Below are 21998 nucleotides of genomic sequence, written 5' to 3' on the forward strand. Positions count from 1 at the left end.
AGCATCAGCAAGGTGGGACTGTTACCCAGACCCTGTTTCTGAAGCCAGGCTCCTTTTGGGGCTTGGTGTCTGGTCATTATGCTGCAACTCCAGGACTAAACAGGTAATGGACCAGATTCCAGGCCCTCTGGAAGGAAATGCAACAGGACAGGCCTGAGATTCAGGTCACCAGGGTCACCAACCCATCCTTTGAGGCCTAGTGTACACTTCAGGCTCAACTCTGGCCCAGCAGGCTGTCCCCTCACTCCTCAAAATCATGTCAGTTTAGTTTTTTTAGTAGGGATACACACTTGGGCCATACCCAATAATACTCAGTTTCTTCTGGACCTGTGCTCAGGAATCATTCCTGGCATTGCTTGGTGCTGGAGATCAGACTGTGTGCAAGACAAGTGCTCTCCTCACTATCTTTCTGTCCCTCTTTCTACCCCTTTACATTGATACAAGTCAAGTAGAAAGGAGGTGCCTGCATTTTTCAGATGCTTTTGATTCTCTGGATTTCCCTTTCTTCCCAGGTAGTGGGAGAAATGGTAGAGGGGGACTCAAGCAGGGCAGAATTTTCAAGTTTCTCATCATCTTTTCTCTAGCAGTGCCAGGTTGTTGGGGAGGCACAGAGGGGCAATCCCAGATCCCCTCAAGCAAGGTTATGTACTTTAGGGTCCCCAAAATCCACACAGGACATAACTTTGCCCTCAGCCCATAGATCAGGGGTGGACTCGACAGGGTGGGTCGCCAGCACAGGACACATGAGCCTCCTCTTGGGCAGTCTCATCTGAGCTGATGTCCTTTATAGTGTCCATGCTGCTGCATGATGAGTACAGCACTCCCACACTTGCCCACCAAAGCACCCCAATCCCTCCACCACAGATTGCAGGACCTTTTTCATGGGGACACACTAACAAGTAAGGGCAGAAAAGAAGAGGAAGTTTTATCCAACCAGCCTTTGAAGGAAGGAAAAGGGTAGCATTACCAGCAACTCTGAAGTGGATTCTCTGCAAGCACCCCAGGGTGAAGGCAGGGACTTCAATCCACATGGTCACCAGAGGAACATGGCTGCCACTGTCAGTACAGGGCCACCAGGATCAGAGAGATCAAGCAAAGTGACCAGGGAGACTTCACAGTCACATGACTGTTGAAAAGACAGCATTGTGTCAAGCTGGAACCTTGACACCAGCTTGCCAAGGGCTTTTACAATGACTCCTTCATAGGGGCCTGTGAGATGACATAGCTGTCAGGAGCCAGTGAATTTTGAGATCACCAAGTCCAGCCTGCCTCACAGCTAGATATGGGAAGGAAGTGGGAGGGGTGGTAGTGGTGGTGGTGGTGAATATAAGAACAGGCCAGAGTGATAATACAGCAGGGAGGGCAACTTGCCTGGCATGTAGCTAAGAACAAAAAAAAATGAGAACAAATGGATGGCTTGTTTTCCTTGCACCCCAGAAACTCCTGGATCCTGAGCTTCTCAGGAAGCCTCTCCTATAACTCATGGGCCAGATGTGGGAGGTGGGGCTACAGAGAGGAACAACTTCCCACAGGGATTATTCCTCATAAGAGATGATGCAGCAGGGAGGGAATTTGCCTTGCAAGCAACTGATCCAAGTTCTATCCCCAGCACCACATCTATTCCCACTAGGAACAGGAGCCAAGTCAGGAATTAAGCTGAACACGGCCAGGTGTGGCCCAAACACAAAAAAAAAAAAAAAACACATTCTTGGACCCCCTCCACCAATTCCACCCTCTAAGAGCTTCTCCTGAAGGGATCCAGGGGAGTTGAGACCCAAGTGAGCTACTGCTTTGCCCACAACAGATCCCCAGCAAGGCCCTGCCCAGCTCCCTCCCTGCCACTCCCAACTCAGACCCCAGCTCACACCATCATGGGAAACATTACAGAAATCCCCCATCTGGGCTCTTCAAGGGGGAGGGGGAGAGACCACAGTAAGGGCAAGGTTTGGGGCTCTATAATATCTCTATTGCTCAGAAGCCATGTCCTGTCCTTCTATAGCAAATACTCACACTTCAGAGTCCTATGGCTGCCGCCTCCTGGAAGTCTCTTGCTAGCTAAGAGTCCCCCACTCTCTAGAAGTCAGTCCAGTGGGAGCTCTGACACAGAGGTCAGTAAGCCCAGGATAAGGAGCAGATGAAAAGCACTCCCTCCCTGAGTGGAGTGAGGGAGCCGGCACATTTGTGCTCCCCAGGTTGCTCTTCAGCTTCCTAAGGCCCTGGACTCCTGGTTGGGCAAGGACAAAAAATCCCTTGAGGGGCCAGAGACACAGCCTGGAGGTAGAGCATTTGCCTTGCATGCAAAGGGATGGTGGTTCAAATCCCAGCATCCCATATGGTTCCCGGAGACTGCCAGGAGTGATTTCTGAGCATAGAGTCAGGGGTAGTCCCTGAGCACTGAGGGATGTGACCCAAACAAAGCAAAACAAAAGAAAAAATTCCCTTGAGTGCAGAGATAGTATTAGGGCACTGGCTTGTCTTGCATCCTACAGTACTGATTTGAATCTCTAGCACCACACAACATCCCCAAACACCACCAAGGGTGGTGAGCAGTTGTGTAAGGGCCCAGCCACCCCATCTCCCAAAGCAAAAAAATAAAGACTTCTCAGAAACTTAAGACTGCAGAGTATTCATATCCATGGCTCCTTGTCATGGGATACATGTTATATGCCAAGTGGTCCCTAAACCCTTCTTGCTTGCCTTGAATGGCTCATGTCCATCACCATCACCTCCCACTTGTCACCTCCCATCCACTCTCACCATCTTCTATCCATCATCTATCACCTCACATCCATCACCCGTCACCTCATATTTGTCATCTGTTAGTCACCTCACATTCACCATCTTCTATCCCTCATCCATCACCTCACATACATCTCATATCCATCATCTCATGTCCATCAACTCACACAAAGGTATGTTCCTAACTCAACAGGCAAAAAAAAAAAAAAAAAAAAAAAGAGATTTCTCATCTGATCACCAACGCCCAGGGGACTGTTAGACTCCTAGATGCTCAAGAAGCTACAAAATGAGCCCAGGTGGGCCTGGGGAGTCCTGGGTCAGGATTTGGCCCTTACAGAATCAGTTTCCAACAAGTGAAGCCACTATTGAGGGAATAAGGACCTAAAGGATTACCAGCAAAGCCAACAAAAGAATCTTTGCTTTCTAGCTTGACGCCTGTTAAGACCTGCTTTGCTTTTAGCTACCCTGCAGAAAAGGCTAGTCTCTCAATTCTGGGATGCCCGAGGAGTGCAGTTTTTGCTGAGGACTCATAGCAAAAGGCAATGGCACCCCCAAGTGGCACCTCGGCACAGTTCACTGAGCCAAATTCTGCCTAAGGAAGCACCATCAAATAAATTCTAATGCAGCCACTGGCATCTCCAAATGCTGTATTCAGGAAAAGATAAAATAAATTGGAGAGCAAAAGCTTTGTATTCAAGCCATACAACCTGCTAGATTAACATTTTTCACAGCAGGAATGGAGTCGTGCTGCTCCTACTATAGCCCATTCCTCATCCACAAAGAAGGTGCTTCAAGTACCACATACCAGGGTTTAACTGAGCCTTTCTGCTCTCACGAGAGATACAGTGGGGAACTGTTTGATCAGTATTTCTCAACTGGGGGAAGGCCCTACATGGGCTCCCCTAGGACAAAAATCTCATGGGGAACCAAAGGAAGGAACAGGGACCTGAAGGAAGAAAGGTCGGAAGGGGGCCACAGTGAAGAAAAGGTTGAGAAATGCTGCTCCAGGGTCTCTCCACACCTGTGGTGCCCTGAGTAGCTGACAGAAAACCCTCTCACCTGTGTATGTGCAGGGGCCTTCCATTCTCCAAATTGCAGTCCATCCCTTCTCCTGGCCCTCATTTGAGCCTATCATTTGAGCCGTTCTTTCTGAAGCATCTACTGGTCAGGCTTGCCCTGACAGCGCTGTTCAGAGGGCAGTGGGCACCGTGCAAACTGCTCAGCTACCTTCTAAGCTGACCCTTCAGAGCAAGTGCTCTGCACCTGAAGCTTCCCTATGCTACCTTCATTTTGCAGCCCCTCCTCAATGACCTTTGCTTACTCCCAAACACAGCTAGCACAGGGAGACCCCTCTATACTTCCCGGTTTCTTCCAAGCATCATGGCCCACCCAAACAATTCACTTCGCAAACCAGATGCATAAATGCCAGCATGCTTCCGTCCACACTAGCAGCCCAGGAACTCACACATCCATCCCATATTGCTCCCTAATCTTCCCCACACCCCTAATAACAACTACATTGACTACCACTTATTACCTGCAAAACCTTGAAATCATTTTTAAATAAGCTAATTTTTTCCAAAAAACTTTAATTCCAGTATAAATCTATTTTAAAACTTTAATCCCGGGCCCGGAGAGATAGCACAGTGGCGTTTGCCTCGCAAGCAGCCGATCCAGGACCAAAGGTGGTTGGTTCAAATCCTGGCGTCCCATATGGTCCCCCATGCCTGCCAGGAGCTATTTCTGAACAGACAGCCAGGAGTAACTCCTGAGTACCGCCGGGTGTGACCCAAAAACCAAAAAAAAAACTTTAATCCCACAGTTGGAGAGATAACATGAAGGTAAGGCCTTGCGTGCAGAAGGTCGGTGGTTCGAATCCTGGCATCCCATATGGTCCCCTGAGCCTGCCAGGAGCGATTTCTGAGCATAGAGCCAGGAGTAACTCCTGAGCACTGCCAGCTGTGACCCCCCCCAAAAAAAAATTTAATCCCAAAAATTAAATCCCAGTATGTGTATGGTAAACAAACAAGCAGAAAGAAACCACCCACCTTGCTGGGAATTCTGATTCGAATTTCAAAGTGCTCCCAGCTCTCCGTCGTCCCCCCCACCCCCCCAAACAGTAGCTAAACAGTACAGGGAGAAAAGTGTACTCCACAAAGAGGTGTGGCTTTTCTGAGGGGGTGGTAGTTCCTACATGCAATAGTGCTACAGAGGTCTCAAACTCGCGGCCTACGGGCCATTTGTGGCCCTCCATAAATATTTTGTGGCCCTGCCCTAGAGGAACCTTTTTGTTTTGTTTTAGTTGTTTGGATCACACCCTCCAATGTTCAAGGCTTACTACTGACTTTGCACTCAAGGATCACCCCGACTTTGCCTCCTGCGGCCCCCAGGTAAATTGGGTTTGAGACCCCTGGCTTAGGAACTACTCTGCCTATACGAGGGTAAAATTGCATTGTTTGGGGGCCATATTCTATGAGCTGGATCTCTAACCACTTTATATTTTAAAGTTCACCTAGAAAAACATGGTGGGTGTCTAACATGAAACAGAAAAAGCAGAACTGGAGCTGTAGTCATAGTACAGAGGACATTTGTTTGCAGGTAGTGGGCCCAGGTTTATCTCTGATACCCCATTTGGTCCATAAGCCCAACAGGAATGGTCCCTAGTCACACAGTCAGGTGTGACCCCAAAACAAAGGCAAAACAAAAAAAAAAGGCAAAGTTCATGGGCAGGAGTGAGAAGCGATAGGGCGTTTGCTTTGTGTGAGGCTGATCGAGTTCGATCCCCTGCATCCCAGTTGGTCCCCAAAGACGGCCAGAAGCAATTTCTGAGCAGAGGTAGGAGTAACCCGAGTGCCACCAGGTGAGGCCCAAAAAACAAAACAGTAATAAGAAATTAAAAAATATAAAAAGTGGGGCCAGAGAGATAGCATGGAGGTAAGGTGTTTGCCTTGCATGCAGAAGGACAGTGGTTCGAATCCCGGCATCCCATATGGTCCTGAGCCTGCCAGGAGCAATTTCTGAGCATTGAGCCAGAAGTAACCACTGAACACTGCCAGGTGTGACCCAAAAACCAATATATATATAAATGAAGCGAAGTTCAAGGGGCTTAGGGTACAATCATCACTACTGTTCAACTCCCTGGCATGAGGATGACCTCAAAGGACCATCACCACGGGCCTAAGTAGCGCTGTATCTTCACACCCTACCACTGAACTGGCCATCCTGAGAATGGCTGCTCTCACACCCAGGCCCTCCCTCCAAAAAAGAGCACTTTGTGTCTTTAGGACTTCAGCCACCAAGTCAATGATCTCCTTTGGGATGAAACTAAAACACTAGTTTGCTTTTGTCCCTGTATGTTCTAAGTTGTATCACTTTATAACCTTTATTTCTCATGTTAAAAAGTCTGCTAAAGCTATTGGGGGGAAAAATTGAGTTGGCAAAGTGTACAGAAAAGCATTTTACTTTATTACCCGCTCTGAGATTCCTTTCCCAATTTTTACAAGAATGGTAGTTAATCATTTCATAATCTTCCTGATACCTCCAGAGTCTGAAACCTCATGTTTGATTTGGCCCCTCAAACATGGATTTAAAGTCCCCCCTCAACTTCTCCCAGAAACATCCCAATCTGCACACAGGAACATTCCAAACACTTTCTCAGGCAATTTTTAAAAAAATCCTATGACTCCTATAATTTCATACCAGAACCCATTGTAGCACCCAATAGCTCTCCTAACACTCCCAGATGCCAAACAAGTACCTCAAAATCCTTGAGACATAAAGTATTCCCAACCCTTGAGAGCTCCAAGGAGTTGTCTGCACTGAACCACACTGCCCCACCTCACAACCTTCATATGCACCCCGTTTTATGACTAGCACTCACTTCCCCAGGACATCAGTATTCTAGAGCTGTTGCTTTTCTAGTACCATGACACCTCAAACAACTCTAGTCTGGCTCAACTGCAGCAAAACTAGGGATCCCAAGAGCAGTTCAGGTAGAAACTCTCCTTTAGACAAGTATGTCTATAAGAGGCTGGTGTCACTACACTGTTCCTGACAGCAAGAGTGCCAAGACTGTTAGGAGCAGGATTTCAGGAACCAGGCCCTCCTCATTCTTGTTCAATTGTCCTTTTGTTTTAAAGCCACACCTGCTGGTGCTCAAGGGTTACTCCTGGTTCTGCACTGAGAAATCGCTCCTGACAGGCTCAGGGGACCATACAGAGTGCCTGAGATCAAAACCAGTTTGGCTGCAAATGCCCTACTACTGTGCTGTCCCCCATAATTGTCCTTTCTGATGGCACTGTCCCCTTTCACACTTACACTGACATACATGTTCTAGCCACACTATACACACACCCAATAGTGGCAAGCATTCAGACTATCACCCACCTAATGCCACAAGGCTCACTCATAGGAACAAAATACAAACTCCACAGGGAACTGGGCCAAAATTCCATGAGAAAATAAATACAGGGGAAAAAATATTTTTTTCCACACAGCAATCTATGCCTTGACAGTTCTTAAGAATGGAGGTTTGGGGCCGGAGAGATAGCACAGGGATAGGGCATTTACCTTACAAGCAGCGGACCCAGGACCAACGGTGGTTCGAATCTCGGCATCCCATATTGTCCCCAGTGCCTGCCAGGGGCGATTTCTGAGCACAGAGCCAGAAGTAACCCCTGAGCGCCACTGGGTGTGGCCCAAAACAAAACAAAAAAGAATGAAGGTTTGACAGAAGTTGAGAACAAAAATATATCTATGTGGTCTTCCCTCTGGAGAAAAAGATTTATAGGAAACACACACATACATGTGCTTGTACAACCATGTACATGCAGTAGCTTAAGAGGGCTCTTTACTCTGGAGAAAATACTTTTTATTAAACACACACATCTTCAAAATTAAGAAAACAATGAAATGAGTCTGACACATCTTTTATTATTTTTTTCCTAAACTTCTCATGTTTATTTAATATTTTAGTATAAGAATGTGACCTGCAGCTTTAACCAATTTGGATATCACCCCCTAGATAAATGCTTGTGTGTACACAGGCCTCAATGATCAGTCTCCTGCCTGGCTTCCATGTAAATCTAATTGGTCCTAAAGCCTGACTAAACAGAAAGCAAGCAGAGCACATCCCCAAATTTCTAATTTAAACTTCAGATTCACCCCAACCCAACACCCACACACAACCCTGACGTGTGCACGACACACACACACACACACACAAATTTTTAAGAGATGGCCATGAAAGGGCTGAATCTGTTGAAAATCTGAATCTGTAAGAATTGGCTTGATTCTTCTAAAGCCAGTACTCCAAAGTAGCTACTGACCTCATACTAGGTCAAGTGGAACTCTTGGAGCATGACAGGAAGGACAGACAGAAGACGCTGTGAGAACAAGGCCAAGTTCTGGTGCCAAAGATTTCCATACCTGCTTACACACCAACATAAAAACACTCACTTCCATCTTCTCTCTGAGCAATTTTATAGCACTCTAGAGCATATACGCGCTAATATTTCAGTGCAAAGATGGACAGAAACTTAGTCTAAATATGCAAGGTATAATCTTATTTCTAACAACATAGGCCAAAATTTACAGAGGAGCACTCTGTAATACAGAATAACAATTATTACAAGGATCCAGAGAATGTAACCAACAAAGATGAACAATTTCTAAGGCAGGTACCAGCTCTGGCTTCTAACATCAACTTCCCTTAGATTTTCCAAAATGCCTCACACTTCTTTGAATACTGCCTCAAGTAACAGTCCTAGGAAATGCTTTGGCGCTCCTGACATTGGGTGTACAGGAAGAACGAGGTACTGCTCACGTCAGGCATAACACTCTAACACTTTTCAGCCTCATCCAGTACAATCCAGTGTATGTTAGTCTTAAATACAACCTGTCAGCTGTTAACAAATTGGCAGATTCGTGACAGATTAACACTTAATACATGATAATAGTGAGTTAGAAAAGAAATTGTGTCCTTGAACTTCAGGCTGTACCTCAAATTTACACAGAACATTTCTTGCCTGACAAACAGACCAGAAAACAAATCTTTACACCATAATTAACAAGAATCCTTAGGTAAATTTATCAATTCTATATGACAATACATCTACCCATGTCTATCTTTCCAAAGAAAAATTATTCAGATTTTAGGACTGTTAGTGAAGATACTTAGGGGACTAGAGAAGGTAACTTCAGGAACATACTTTATACTTTCCCTGGAGAGACTCCAGGTTTAAAAATCTGTCAACAACTTGCTCCTGGTGAGGGGGATCTAGCTTCCAAGAGCAGCATATGGCATTGTAACGGGGGCTCCTTGAGCTAAGAGGGAGACAAGTTGGGGGGAGTGAAAGGTGAAGAAACACAAGAGCATTTCTTTGTTTGGCTCCATCAAGCCACACCTGTCAGGTTATGCTCTAGCCCTCAGGAAGAGGGAGACCCACACCAGGAGGGGAGAGCCTGCTCGGCAATATCCACAATCGGTTTTTAAGCACAATGAGAGTTCCTGCCATTGTATCAGGGTGGAAAGTGGGCTTGATAGCTAATTATAACCTCTGCTATAGCTCAACTTTCCAATACAAACATCTTTATAGAAGTATGATTAAACATAAAGGGAGTGAAGCATAAGTTCAGTAAGACTAACTGAACCTCTAAATAGTACCATTATGAAAAAGATACAATGCACTTAAATTTCTGTATCTAACTATTTAGAAGTCAAAATGCTCCATACATTACCTATATCCCCTCCCCGAAAGTCCCCCTAAAAACTGACTAAGAAATCTCCAGTATTTTGATTACTCTAGTTGATATTTAGAACAAAGTTGACAACTTAAAGCTTTATAATAGTCTGTTTTAATATAAACAACTGTCAGAATCAATCAATGTCCATTTCAGGAAGCTTCTTGTCTGAATCCGAAGACACAGCAGTGTCTGTACCCTGCTCTGCAGCTTTAGTGCCTGGGTTGTCTCCTTGTCCATCCACTGGTCCATTTTGCTCTGCATTTTTTTGCTCCTCTTTTGGAGGTTCCACTTTGGGCTTGGGCTTTGAAATTATAGGGCCACAGAAACTCGTCAGCTCCTAAGAAGGTAGGAATTAAAAATACTGTGATTTCTTATAAAGCTAACAATTAAGTGCTAAATTCAAGTAACTCTAACCTCTCCCACCAATATCTAAGTTAGAAGCTAAGAGGCAATTATGATATTTCCAGGCCTAGAAAGATGGTTGAACAACTGGGTGGAGCACATGCTTTCCCTGCAGGAGGCCCAAGTTCCATCCTCATCACCACTGGGTACCACCCAGCACTGAATTGGGCACTGCCAAGCTGTGGTCAAAGATCCAAAACTATGAAGTTAGTTTCCTTTAAATGCCACTTTAAAGACTATTAACAGAAGGCTTACCGGTGGGATTCAGTGGTAAAGCATGTGCTTCATTTCTATGAAGCCCTAGGTTCACCCACACTCACACACACACAAATACTACTGATAAGGCTAACAAGAAAGATAATTTTCTTTTTTTTTTTTGTTTTTTTGTTTTTTGTTTTTTGTTTTTGGGTCACACCCGGCAGCGCTTAGGGGTTTCTCCTGGCTCTACACTCAGAAATCGCTCCTGGCAGGCTCAGGGGACCATATGGGATGCTGGAATTCGAACCACCAACCTTCTGCATGAGAGGCAAACGCCTTGCCTCCATGCTATCTCTCCGGCCCCAAGAAAGATAATTTTCTATATATAACCACAACCCCCTATTACCTTAATTTTGGCTTCAATATCTTTTGCCTTGACAACTGGATCCATGGTCAAACTCTGCTTGTTCTGCAGATTCAGCTTGTTATTCATCCACTCCATTGCCTCATTTGTGCTTTTCTCAACTTTTACCATGTCAGCAGCATCCAAATGCTCATACTGGTCCTCCTAAAACCAACAGCAACCAGAAATATGTCAAATGATGATCCTCTTCCAGCCCAAATATTATCTAGTTCTTCAACTGCCTCCAAAAAGTGATCCTCTTTCAATCTAAATAGTCAAACATTTACTTAACAGTGCTATAGCACAGCAGGTAAGGTGTTTACCTTGCACACATTTGACCCAGGTTTGATCCCCAGAATCCCATATGGTCCACCAAACCTACCAGGATTAATTTCTGAGCGCAGAACTAGGAACAACCCAATTGCAGTGAGTATCCCCCCACCCCCCTTTGGGGTGCCAAAGGAAAACACAACTCAAGGTAGAAATTAAGAGCCAAAGTTTAACAAAGGTTTCATTACTTTCATTCAGGAGACAGGCAAGGCCAAAAACGACCAATAGGAAGATTACTACAGTAATCAGTCCTAGAAACTGAATCCTGTACAGAATTCTGTCTGGAGGCCCCCTTTGCAGTTTGAGACAACCTTTGCAGATGAGAAACTCTAATGTGGTGTAGAAAGCTGTAATCTGTAAAATCTAAGCCTAAAATGGGCAACTCCCACTTTGGGAATAAGGATGGGTGGCAACGGGACAGGTTGGTCAAGTGTGTGAACTCTGCCCTGAGAAAGAGGCAGGAAATATATTGATTCTCCTGGCATGCAACCCCATAATACTATTATAACACTGGAATATCAAGAAAGATAAGTAGAGCAGGTAAGGTCCTTGCCTTGCCTGTGGCCCACCCAGGTCCAACATGGCTCATCAAGCAATGCTAAAGTGATCCCTAAACACAGGATATAAACAAATTATAACATCCGGGGTCAGAGCAATAGTGCAATGGGTAAGGTGTCTGCCTTTCATGCGACCAAACTGGGTTTGATCCCCAGAATCTGCCAGAAATAATTCCTGAATGCAGAGCCAGAAATAAGCCCTAAACAAAAGCCAGTATGGCCAATGGGTGCCCCCCCCCCCAAAATGTGTGTGTGTGTCTGTTTGTCTTGATATATTCACTAAAAGGTCAGAGAGAATAAGTCACTAATTAATTTCACTAGTTAATTAGTCACTAACTGATTAATTTAACAGCACTAAGACAAAAACTGAGGAGCCCCGGAGATGGCTCAGTGTGTAAAGTGCTTGCCCAACAAGTAAAGTCAAGAGTTCAAACCCCAATGCCAGGATTTGAGCCAAGGCAATCTGAGCAATCTGTTGGACTAGGATCTCTGTCTGACGGGAAAAAAATCTTAAATAAAATTCAAAGGGGGGGGGGCCGGACCCAGGTTTAATATCTGGAATTTCATATGGTTCTCCAAGCATGGGGGGGGGAGGGAGGGAGGGAGGGAGGGAGGGAGGGAGGGAGGGAGGGAGGAAGGAAGGAAGGAAGGAAGGAAGGAAGGAAGGAAGGAAGGAAGGAAGGAAGGAAGGAAGGAAGGAAGGAAGGAAGGAAGGAAGGAAGGAAGGAAGGAAGGAAGGAAGGAAAGAGAAAGAAAGAAAGGAAGGAAGGAAGGAAGGAAGGAAGGAAGGAAGGATGGATTTAATTTCAAGTTCGATCTATTAAAGAACAGCAGAAAATACTGTGGGTCAGAGACTGTACAAGTGGTAAGGCAGCTGCCTTGCATGCAGCTGATTCCAGTTCTATCCCAGACATGGTTCCCTAAGCATCTCCAGGAGTGACTGATTTTTGGTTTGTGGGCCAAACCTGATGATGCTTAGGAGTTATTCCTGGCAATGTGCTCAGAAATTGCTCCTGGCTTGGGAACCATATGGGACGCCGCAGATCGAGCCCAGGTCTATCCTGGGTCAGCCGCATGCAAGGCAAACGCCCTACAGCTATGCTATCACACCGCCCCCCCCAGGAGTGATTCTTAAGTACAGATGTGACTCCTGAGCATTGTACTCCCTATCCCCCCTCCTTACCAAAACTAACACATAACAAAACAAAAACAGGAAAAAAGGGAGAAAAAAATTACCTTATTTTTGTAAGAGCTGATAATTTTCATGTACTGTTGAATTTGTTTCCCTAGTTCTTCAAATACTTTTGGTCTTTCTTCGGACTCCTGGAATCTCATCTTAATTGGTTGGCCTAGATTCTTAAAAGAACAGAGAAATTACTAATGTGACAACACAAACTCTATCAAGGTAGTTTTGCATCTACTAGTAAATCAAAATTACAATGACTATGTGATAGATAACCAGTCATTTTTCCCTTAACTTTAAAGTATGAAAACAAAATTATCACGTGGTGCCACTTTGTCACCTGAGACCCAATTTTCAAAATACAATGGAAAACAACCACAAATTAGTCTCTCACCAACAACATAACAACACTAAATGTTAAATGCAATTAGGGCGGGGGGGGGGGGGGGGACCATCTTAAACTTGTCTTTAATCTAACTACCCACCAGATATTAAACTGAGATGAGAATCAACAGAATCCAGACTAGAGTGAAATGATGTAGGACAAAAGACCCATTTCTTTTTTCTTTTGGTTTTTGGCATTGCTCCTGGCACTGTGCTCAGGGATCACACCTGGCAGTGCTCAGTCAGGTCAGCAGTGCTGGGGATCAAACCCAGGTCAGCACATGCAAGGCTAAATAAAGCCTTACCTACTATACTCTCTGACCACAAAAGATTTATTCCTTCAACTAAATTTTAAAAATGTAAGGAAAACTTGATACAAATTTAGGAGATGTATCAAGAAAATGTTCAAAAACTATTTGGATCTGGGTAATAAATATAATTATGTTGGGGCCAGAGAAATAGCATGGAGGTAAGGTGTTTGCCTTTCATGCAGAAGGTCACTGGTTCGAATCCCGGCATCCCATATGGTCCCCTGAGCCTACCAGGAGCGATTTCTGAGCCTGGAACCAGGAGTAACCCCTGAGCCTGCCGGGTGTGACCCAAAAACCAAAAAAACATAAAAAAAAAAAAAAATTTATCTTAACAACTAGAACTTTATTTAAAAACTGACTTATGGGCTTGGAGAGATTGCACAGCAGTAGGTTGTTTGCCTTACACGCAGCCAATTCAGGACAGACAGTGGTTCAAATCCCAGCATCCCATATGGTCCCCTGTGCCTGCCAGGAGTAACCCCTGAGCCCAGCCAGGTGTAACCCAAAAGCAAAAACAAGAAAAAAAAATTGACTTATATGGTGATAATAATAATTTTTCAAATTTTAAATTATGGTTACACTTTCTCTTAATACAAGTTGGAATATTTGGTTGTCGCTAGGCTTGGTGAGCTCAGGCTGCGTGAGCAAGCGACAGGCAAGGTGCAGCGGCCATAGAGGGCAAATGAATGGGACCACCACTGTTGCCTTGTCTACTCTAGATGGCACAAGTCCTTGGCGGCGGCGTTGACAGTTGGATAGCCTGGTGCTTGGCGGACAGGCATCTTTTTCCTCGAATTGTATAGCTAGACCATCCTGAGTCCACCAAAAATGGACAGTTGGACTTGAGTGGGAAACTAATCATCAAAGTTCAACTTAAGAGAAGATATTCGGCGAATTCCCATTCATAAGGAAGGTATTACTTATGATGAATTAGTGCTAGTGATCCAAGGAGTATTTAGGGGAGAGCTTTTGAGTAATGATGAAGTTACAATAAAGATTAAGGATGAAGATGGAGATGGAGATGGAGACCTCATAACAATTTTTGATAGTTCTGACCTTTCCTTTGTAATTCAGTGTAGTAGGATACTAAAATTAAATTATTTGTTAACGGCCAATCAAGACCCCTTGAATCAAGTCAGGTGAAATATCTCTGTCGAGAATTGATAGAACTTCAAAATAAAGTGAATCGCCTTTTGGATAGCTTGGAACCACCTGGAGAAACAGGACCTGCCACCAATATTACTGAGAATGATAGTGTGGATGACAGGGAAGAAAAGCCTGCTGCTTCTGTCTCTTCTGGAAAACAATCTACTCAGGTTATGGCAGCAAGTATGTCAGCTTTTGACCCTTTAAAAAACCAAGACAATGGGGCCAGAGAGATAGCATGGAGGTAAGGCGTTTGCCTTTTATGCAGAAGGTCATTGGTTCGAACCCCGGCATCCCATATGGTCCCCCAAGCCTGCCAGGAGCAATTTCTGAGCGTGGAGCCAGGAGTACCCTCTGAGCACTACCGGGTGTGACCCAACTCCCCCCCACTCAAAAAAAGAAAAAAAAAACAAAACAAGATGAAATCAATTAAAAAGTGTCATGTCAGCATTTGGCTTAACAGATGATCAAGTTTCTGGGCCACCTAGTACTCCTGATGAAGACCATTTAGGAACAACTGATAGCATTGCTTCCTCTTCATCTGCAGCTCACCAGCCTGAAGTTCAGCCCCAATAGTCACCGTATTCAAGAGCTCGGACACAAACAGGACAGAGTGAAGGTAAAATAGAGCTTGAGGACAAATATGTACATGTACACAAGTGTCTTTTTGTTTACTAGGGCATTGTTGGTAATGGTGGAAGTTAAATATGCCTTTACAGTGTGGATATAATTGTGAACAATTCTGATTTACTTATAAACGGTACGTTTTGGCTTTAAAAATGGTCAAGCACACTTCTGACTATTGGAAAGGAAGAGACTTTTAAAATGTTTAAGCAAATAAAGAGTCTGAAAGATGAGAGTAATTCCTACCAGTCACTGTTTAGTGGTGACCATGGGGATAGAAAAATGAAATGTTATTCATTTCACATAGAACTTAGTTGACATTTTAGTTCATTTCTCTTTCCTTCTAGAACCTTTCTTTTATTAACTTGTAATTCAAATATCTTTTAAAATGGAGGTTAGAATCAACATCAGTTAAATTTGGTTTTGTGAATAGTGCTGTATAATTTTGTGCTATTAGCAATATCTTTTGTAGAAGTAAAAGCAGTGTATTTTATACATTTATTTTTTTTGGTTTTTGGATCCTACCTGATGCTTGGGGGACAATATTGTTCTAAGGGTGAAACCTAGGTCTTCTACATGCAAAACTCTGTTCCTTTTCTCCCTTTCTTTGGACCAAGCACTGTGCTTTATAAAAGCAGTGTGTTTTACTTATGTAATTAAATGTTCTGTAGTTTAGGTAGTTGTTGTAGTTTATGGAATTGAGCCCCTGACCCTTCACTGTCCCTATATCACCTTTGGTGTGTTAGTTCAGTACCGTTTTTTCCTGTGGTTTTGTCTCTATCTTCCACAGATCAGTGTTATCCAGTATTTGTCCTTCTCCTTCTGAATTAATTTGCTTAACATGATAGCCTCCAGTTCCTTCTAATTGCACCAAAGTTCACGATTTGATCTTTTCTATCTGCATAATAGTCAATTGCCAAGCATTATATCTTAAATCAGGTTCTTCTCTAAATGATGTCCTTGATGAGAAATTTAGTTTATGGGTTTTCAGTTTTTCTCACTGTAAATCAATAACTGTATCTTTTAATTTTTATTGAAATAAAAACAGTGGTTTCAAAACAATAAATGGAATATTATTACATACATGAGAGGCTCCATGCAGAAAAAATGACTCAAAAGGCTGAACACATGGCTTTTGCACATGTAGAGGGACCATGTTCAGTCCCCAATACCACATGGTCACCCCCCCTTAATACCACTGAAACTGACACTTAAACACCACCAAGTATGCCTCAAACCCTCAACCAATATAGACAAATAAAGCATGATACTGCTGCAAATACCTTGAGAAAACAGAAGAGACAGAACTACTAGTTGTAAGCTGACAACAGTTAAAGCCATCATTATTTTCTGTACTGAAAGGTATAAAAAATTCAATGCAAAAGATCTCAATGAAGGGTTTGTTATTCTTGCCAGAATGATAAAAATCCGTGGGCATTTTTATCTTTGAGGAAATCTAAGGGGATTTTCAGGGCTATTTCCAATAGCAAGAAACTATTTCCACATAGCATGAAACTAACTGAAAGGTGAACCGTTCTTGATGGGCCTTTGCATCTTTTTCCTAACAAAAGGTCTCAGAGCTTTAGATACTTCTTTGTGTCTTTATCCAGATTTAAAGATAAGATTCCTTAAATACAAAAACCTGGCACTTTGAGAATCAAAGCTATATAGACAACCATGTCCCAAAGCACTGCAGGTGGATTAATTAAGATAGGATCAAAAAAAAAAAAAAAAGATAGGAACAATCTTGCTAGTCTTATCTTTGCCTCTTCCAAAGTACTCTATCTCCAACTCAGTGAGACAGTTTAGTCTAAACTTAAGTTTTCAGAAAAATTAAGAATCGATAAGCAAAGTACAGTTGGTAGAAATCTTGCCTTGCACACTGCTAACCCAGGTTCAATCCCTGTCATCCCATATGGTCATCCCTGAGTGCAGAGCCAGGAGTAACCCCTTAGCATTAACAAATATGCCCACCTTTACCAAATTTTGCCCACCCCAGCAAAATAAATTGTTATGAACCTAAGTGATTAAGGAGACAGCTATTCAATCACCTTCAACCTGCCTTCATTACATGAACTGCAAATTCCCTATTTTGAGAGATTTTTTTTTTTGGGGGGGGGAAGGGGTTCAAAAAATAAACCTTAAAAAAAAAATAAAATAAACCTTTTTGGTTTTATGTCACATTCAGCTGTATTCAGGACTTACTACTGGCTCTGTACTTATGGATAACTCCTAGCAGAACTTGGAGGACTATACATGGTGTTGGGAATCCACCCCAGGTCAACTGCGTGCAAGTCAAGTGTCCCACCTGATGTATTGTCTCTATAGCCCAAGAGTCACTTACTTTTAATTCAGCCAATTTATCAACATAGACTTGCTTTGGTTGGTCTTCTCCATCCTCATACAACCAATTCTCAGTGTCCTCAAGCTTCAAGGTAAAATTGTTACGGTCCTAGAGATAAATGAAATATTTAATAAGTATAATAAAAACCAAGTGAGGGCTGGAGATGTAGGTCAGTGTAGAGTGTATGCTTTGCCTATGTGTGACACCTTTAGTAAAACAGCAGAATCGCAAAAGAAAAAAACCAACAAAAATCCTGAATTCACCAATTCAGGAACAGAGTACACCACACTACCTGGATCTGCTTTAAAATGTGCAAAAAGAATACCAAGGCAGGGTGAGAAATGAGGAATAGAGTAAACAGAGTAACTGGATCAACAAACAATGCTTTGATAGCGACAGGTGTTTTTAATTCATTATTCCCTCTACAATAAAGGACCCTTTGGAAACTTCATAATTAAAATCTGCCTGTAGGATCCTCTACCAAACTCCAAGAGAAAATAATGGCCACTAGTACTGACCAGACAGTCGGGTCCTGGCTGATACCTCTGTAGCATTCTCAGAAAGGGAGTGGGGAAGGTAAGAGCAAGGGAGAGAGTGAGGGAGGGAGAGCAAGGAGGAAAGAGAGAAGGGAGGGAGGGAAAGAAGAGGGAGAGAAAGAGAAAGGAACTTCTGCAGCCCCTCAGTAGCATACCTCACACCCTCCAGCAGAAATAGCCCAGATCCACAACTAAGCCTCAACATCAAATTTGTTTCAGATCTATAAACTCTGGACTGCACAGCTTCTTGCCTCAAAATTTTAGTATCAGCCCAGTAGTATCACAGGTAATCTGATGGAAAAGTTACAAGGTAATCTAACAAACTCAGTGAGTCTAAATAGTAGCAAAGACGGCTCACCTAGCACCAACCACAGCCTACTAAATCTTTAAGAAAGTAATTTCAAATTGACCCCTTTTGTTCTAACAAACAATTCGTACCTGCAAAGAAACAGTCTATGGTGGTGGATGGAAAATTGGGGGCACTGTTTAAAGGAAGGTCACACTGGTGGTGGAATTGGTGCTTGACCATTTAATGCCTGCAATTATGATATTAGGAACAACTTGGTGAATCAATGTTAAAATAAAATTTTAACTGCTTTTTGAAACTGAGGGGTAAGAGCCAAAGCAATAGTATAGTGAACAAGGTATTTTTCTTACACACAACCAACCTGATTCAACCCCCAACATCCCATATGATACCCAGAATACCACCAGGAATGATTCTTGCGTGCAAAGCCAGGAGTAACTCCTGCGCATCGCCAGGTGTGATTCCCACAAATAAAAATCAGTGAGAGGTGGGGGCTGAGAGATAGTGATCAGGTAAGGCACTTGCCTTACCTTACAAGAGGCCAAGCAGGGTTCCATTACCCCAAGTGGTCTCCTGAGTCAGTCAACAGAGATCCTTGAATGTACAGCAGAAATAAGCCCTGAATACCACAAGAGGTGGTACCAAAAAAAAAAAAATCAAACAAATTAGGAGGCCGGTGAGATAATACATAGCATGCTATAGACGTGGCTCAATCTATGGCATATAATATGGTCCCCTATCAAATAGTCAGGAGTAAGCCTAGAGTACCAATAAGGCTTAAGAGTACCAATAAGTGTGGCCTAAAAGAAACAAAAATAAACAAATATTTTAAATAAGTTGAAATAAGGGTTAGGATGCATACAAAGCATGAACCCTGGTTTAATCCCTGGTGACACACGGATGGGTATAATCCCCAAACACCACCAGGCCTAGGCCCCAAGCTTTGCCAACATGACCACTCAACTGCTGGCCCACATGGGAATATATATAACCCAGGCAGAGGTATATACTCAAGAAGAAGGAAGGAGAAGTGGCAGAGTAAAAATAGGGAAAAGATAGTGATAGTGTTGAAGGAGGGCATTCGCCTTGCATGTGGTTGACCAAGGTTCGATTTCCCGGCACCTCATATGGTCCTGAGTCCACAAAGAGCACAGACCCTGAAGTTAACCCTGAGCACTACTGAAATAGTTCCAAAACAAAACAAATCAAAACAAAACCAAAAAATGAGTCAATTTGAAGAAAATCAGTATTAATAATAGCAAGTAAAAATTCTAAAATATATGCTTCAGAGTATGCAATTATTCCATGCCAATACTTAATAGCATGAAAATTTCTGCCCCCCAAAGTACATTTCTAATTATCTCACTATATACCTATATATACAAACATAACACATTTTAGGATAGTCCTGGCTAACAAATAATGTAGCACATACTTACATCTTCATTCACAAACTTCTCATATTCACCACTAAGCTTGTCTCTCATTTCATACACATATTCTTCTACTGCGTTCTTAGCATCATTCCTCTCCTTCTCCAGCTTATCCTGCATGATCATCTTGCCCTGGAAACAGTATACGTTATTAGGTAATTCCCACTTAGATATTAAACAATGTAAAAAATCATCCAAAGCTGAAGAATCAGTATTCAGTAAATTAAGAAAATCATGGAGCCGGAGAGATAGCATGGAGAAAGGGTATTTGCATTGCATGCAGAAGGATGGTGGTTCGAATCCCGGCATCCCATATGGTTGCCTGAGCCTGCCAGGAGCAATTTCTGAGCATAGAGCCAGGAGTAACCCCTGAGCACTGCCAGGTATGGAAGAAAGAGGAGAAGAGGGGAGGGGAGGGGAGACGAGGGGAGGTGAGTTCTGAGGTACATTTGAAAAAAACAGACCAATAGAAATACAAGATGTTCTGGCTTCCGGTTTCCTCTTTGATTCTGGAGACCAGCTCTTGCCAGGTATGGGGTTTGGGGAGGCCCCATACCAGAACCTTTCTCCCTAGCCTGGGGAGTGCTGGGAGGCTTGGCAGGCCCCCAGCCGTCCTTGTCTTTTTCCCCTGACTCCAGGCCTTCCCTGGGTGCCAGTTCAGATGGCCAGAAGTGGGTTCAGGTGGACTCTTAGTGGTCCTCAGGTTCCCCCCTCCCTCCATACTCCAGGGAGGAGGTGCATGGGGAGGAGCGCGGGCAGCTATCTGGCTTCTGATTTCGTCCTTGATTCTGGAGACCAGCTCTTGCCAGGTATAGGGTTTTTCTCCCCTGGACTTCAGTCTTTCCCTGGGCACTGGTCTAGGTGAACTCTATAGGGGTCAACAGGCTTTCCCCCTATCTCTCCCTACACTAATGGGAATGCGCTCTGGGAGGAGGGCAGGCTGTTCTAGCACTGGTTTATATTGGGACAGTCAGTGGAAATATTTTCTCTTTTTTTTCATATTGATATTATTGTGTGCATATATTCTATATAACCATAATATCCATCTTGTATTGGGACCTTGATACTGCCCTACAAAGCTCATTTCTAATATTTTACTGCCTCAGTCCCAACCCTTACTTCCCCCCATCCTCCCATGTAGGTGCAGCTAATGACATGAAGCTCACCACATAGAATGATAAGTGCAGTTGAAGAAATAACTACACTGAGAACTAGCATAACAATGTGAATGAATGAGGGAAAAAGAAAGCCTGTCTCGAGTACAGGTGTGGGTGGGGTGGGGAGTAGGTAGATCTGGGAAATTGGTGGTGGGAATCCTGCACTGGTGAAGGGGGTGTTCTTTACATGACTGTAATCATACAAGTACAATTATATTTGTAATCACGGTGTTTAAATAAAGATAATTTAAAAAAGAAAAAAAAGAAATACAAGATGTTGGGGTCAGTGAGATAGCACAGGAGTAGGGTATTTGCCTTGCAAGCAGCCAACCCAGGACCAACAGTGATTCGAATCCCAGCATCCCATATGGTCCCCTGTGCCTGCCAGGAGCAATTTCTGGCCACAGAGCCAGGAGTAAACCTGAGAGCAGCACGAGGTGAGGTGAGGTGAGGTGTGAGGTGTGAGGTGTGAGGTGTGAGGTATGAGGTGTGAGCTGTGATGTATGAGGTGTGAGCTGTGATGAGGTGTGAGGTGAGGTGAGGTGAGGTGAGGTGAGGTGAGGTGAGGTGAGGTGAGGTGAGGTGAGGTGAGGTGAGGTGAGGTGAGGTGAGGTGGGGAGGGGTGAAGGGAAGGGGAAGAGAAGGGGAAAGGAAGCGGAGGGGAGGGGAGGAAAGAGAAGAAAAGAGTAGAGAAACAAGACGTAGAAACACAAAATTAAGAACTTAATAACTACTGGCTCAATGTCACAAGTCAGCATGCTATAAAATACCAAGAAACATCAAATTTACTCATATAGCATAAATGCTAAATATTCTGTAAAACAAATTATTTCTAAGATATAATGTATATATATAGGAAAACTAAACCCTCAATTCAAAAGCAAGATTACACCATATTTTGCTTCACTTTCCAAAATAAAGAACTACATATTGAGCCAGAGAGATAAGGCATTTGCATTGAGCAAACAGCTGATCCAACTTTAATTCCCAGCATTCCATATAACCCCCTCACTCCCAAGTACTTCCAAGAGTGACCCAAAGTGAAAACCCAAAAGTAACCCCTGAGCATTGCAGGGTGTGTCCCCTACCCAAAAATAGTACTACATATTGGCTAGAAATGTTTTATATGTATAAATATGCAAAACAAGGAGTTCTATCACTAATGCTAAGTTGTTTCATCATTCTGTTAAAAGTACCTAA

At 43.5% G+C, this 21998-nt stretch overlaps 1 protein-coding gene and 1 pseudogene across 1 annotated transcript in view; one reads left to right on the forward strand and one right to left on the reverse strand.

The window, feature by feature from the left end:
* Window positions 1–8276: 8276 nt before the first annotated feature.
* The window catches only part of HSPA4 (heat shock protein family A (Hsp70) member 4), a 56836-nt gene continuing 43114 nt past the window's right edge, over window positions 8277–21998 (reverse strand). The window contains exons 15-19 of the mRNA XM_049786723.1: window positions 19648–19773; window positions 17366–17473; window positions 12610–12729; window positions 10490–10651; window positions 8277–9820 (exon numbers count right to left, since the gene is read on the reverse strand). Coding sequence (XP_049642680.1) covers window positions 9617–9820; window positions 10490–10651; window positions 12610–12729; window positions 17366–17473; window positions 19648–19773 — 720 coding nt within the window. The 3' untranslated portion in view covers window positions 8277–9616. The remainder of the gene's footprint in view (window positions 9821–10489; window positions 10652–12609; window positions 12730–17365; window positions 17474–19647; window positions 19774–21998) is intronic.
* Window positions 13058–15847, forward strand: LOC126027498 (protein TFG-like; annotated as a pseudogene).

The sequence above is a fragment of the Suncus etruscus genome, chromosome 14, assembly GCF_024139225.1.
Source record: "Suncus etruscus isolate mSunEtr1 chromosome 14, mSunEtr1.pri.cur, whole genome shotgun sequence".
Lineage (NCBI taxonomy): Eukaryota > Metazoa > Chordata > Mammalia > Eulipotyphla > Soricidae > Suncus > Suncus etruscus.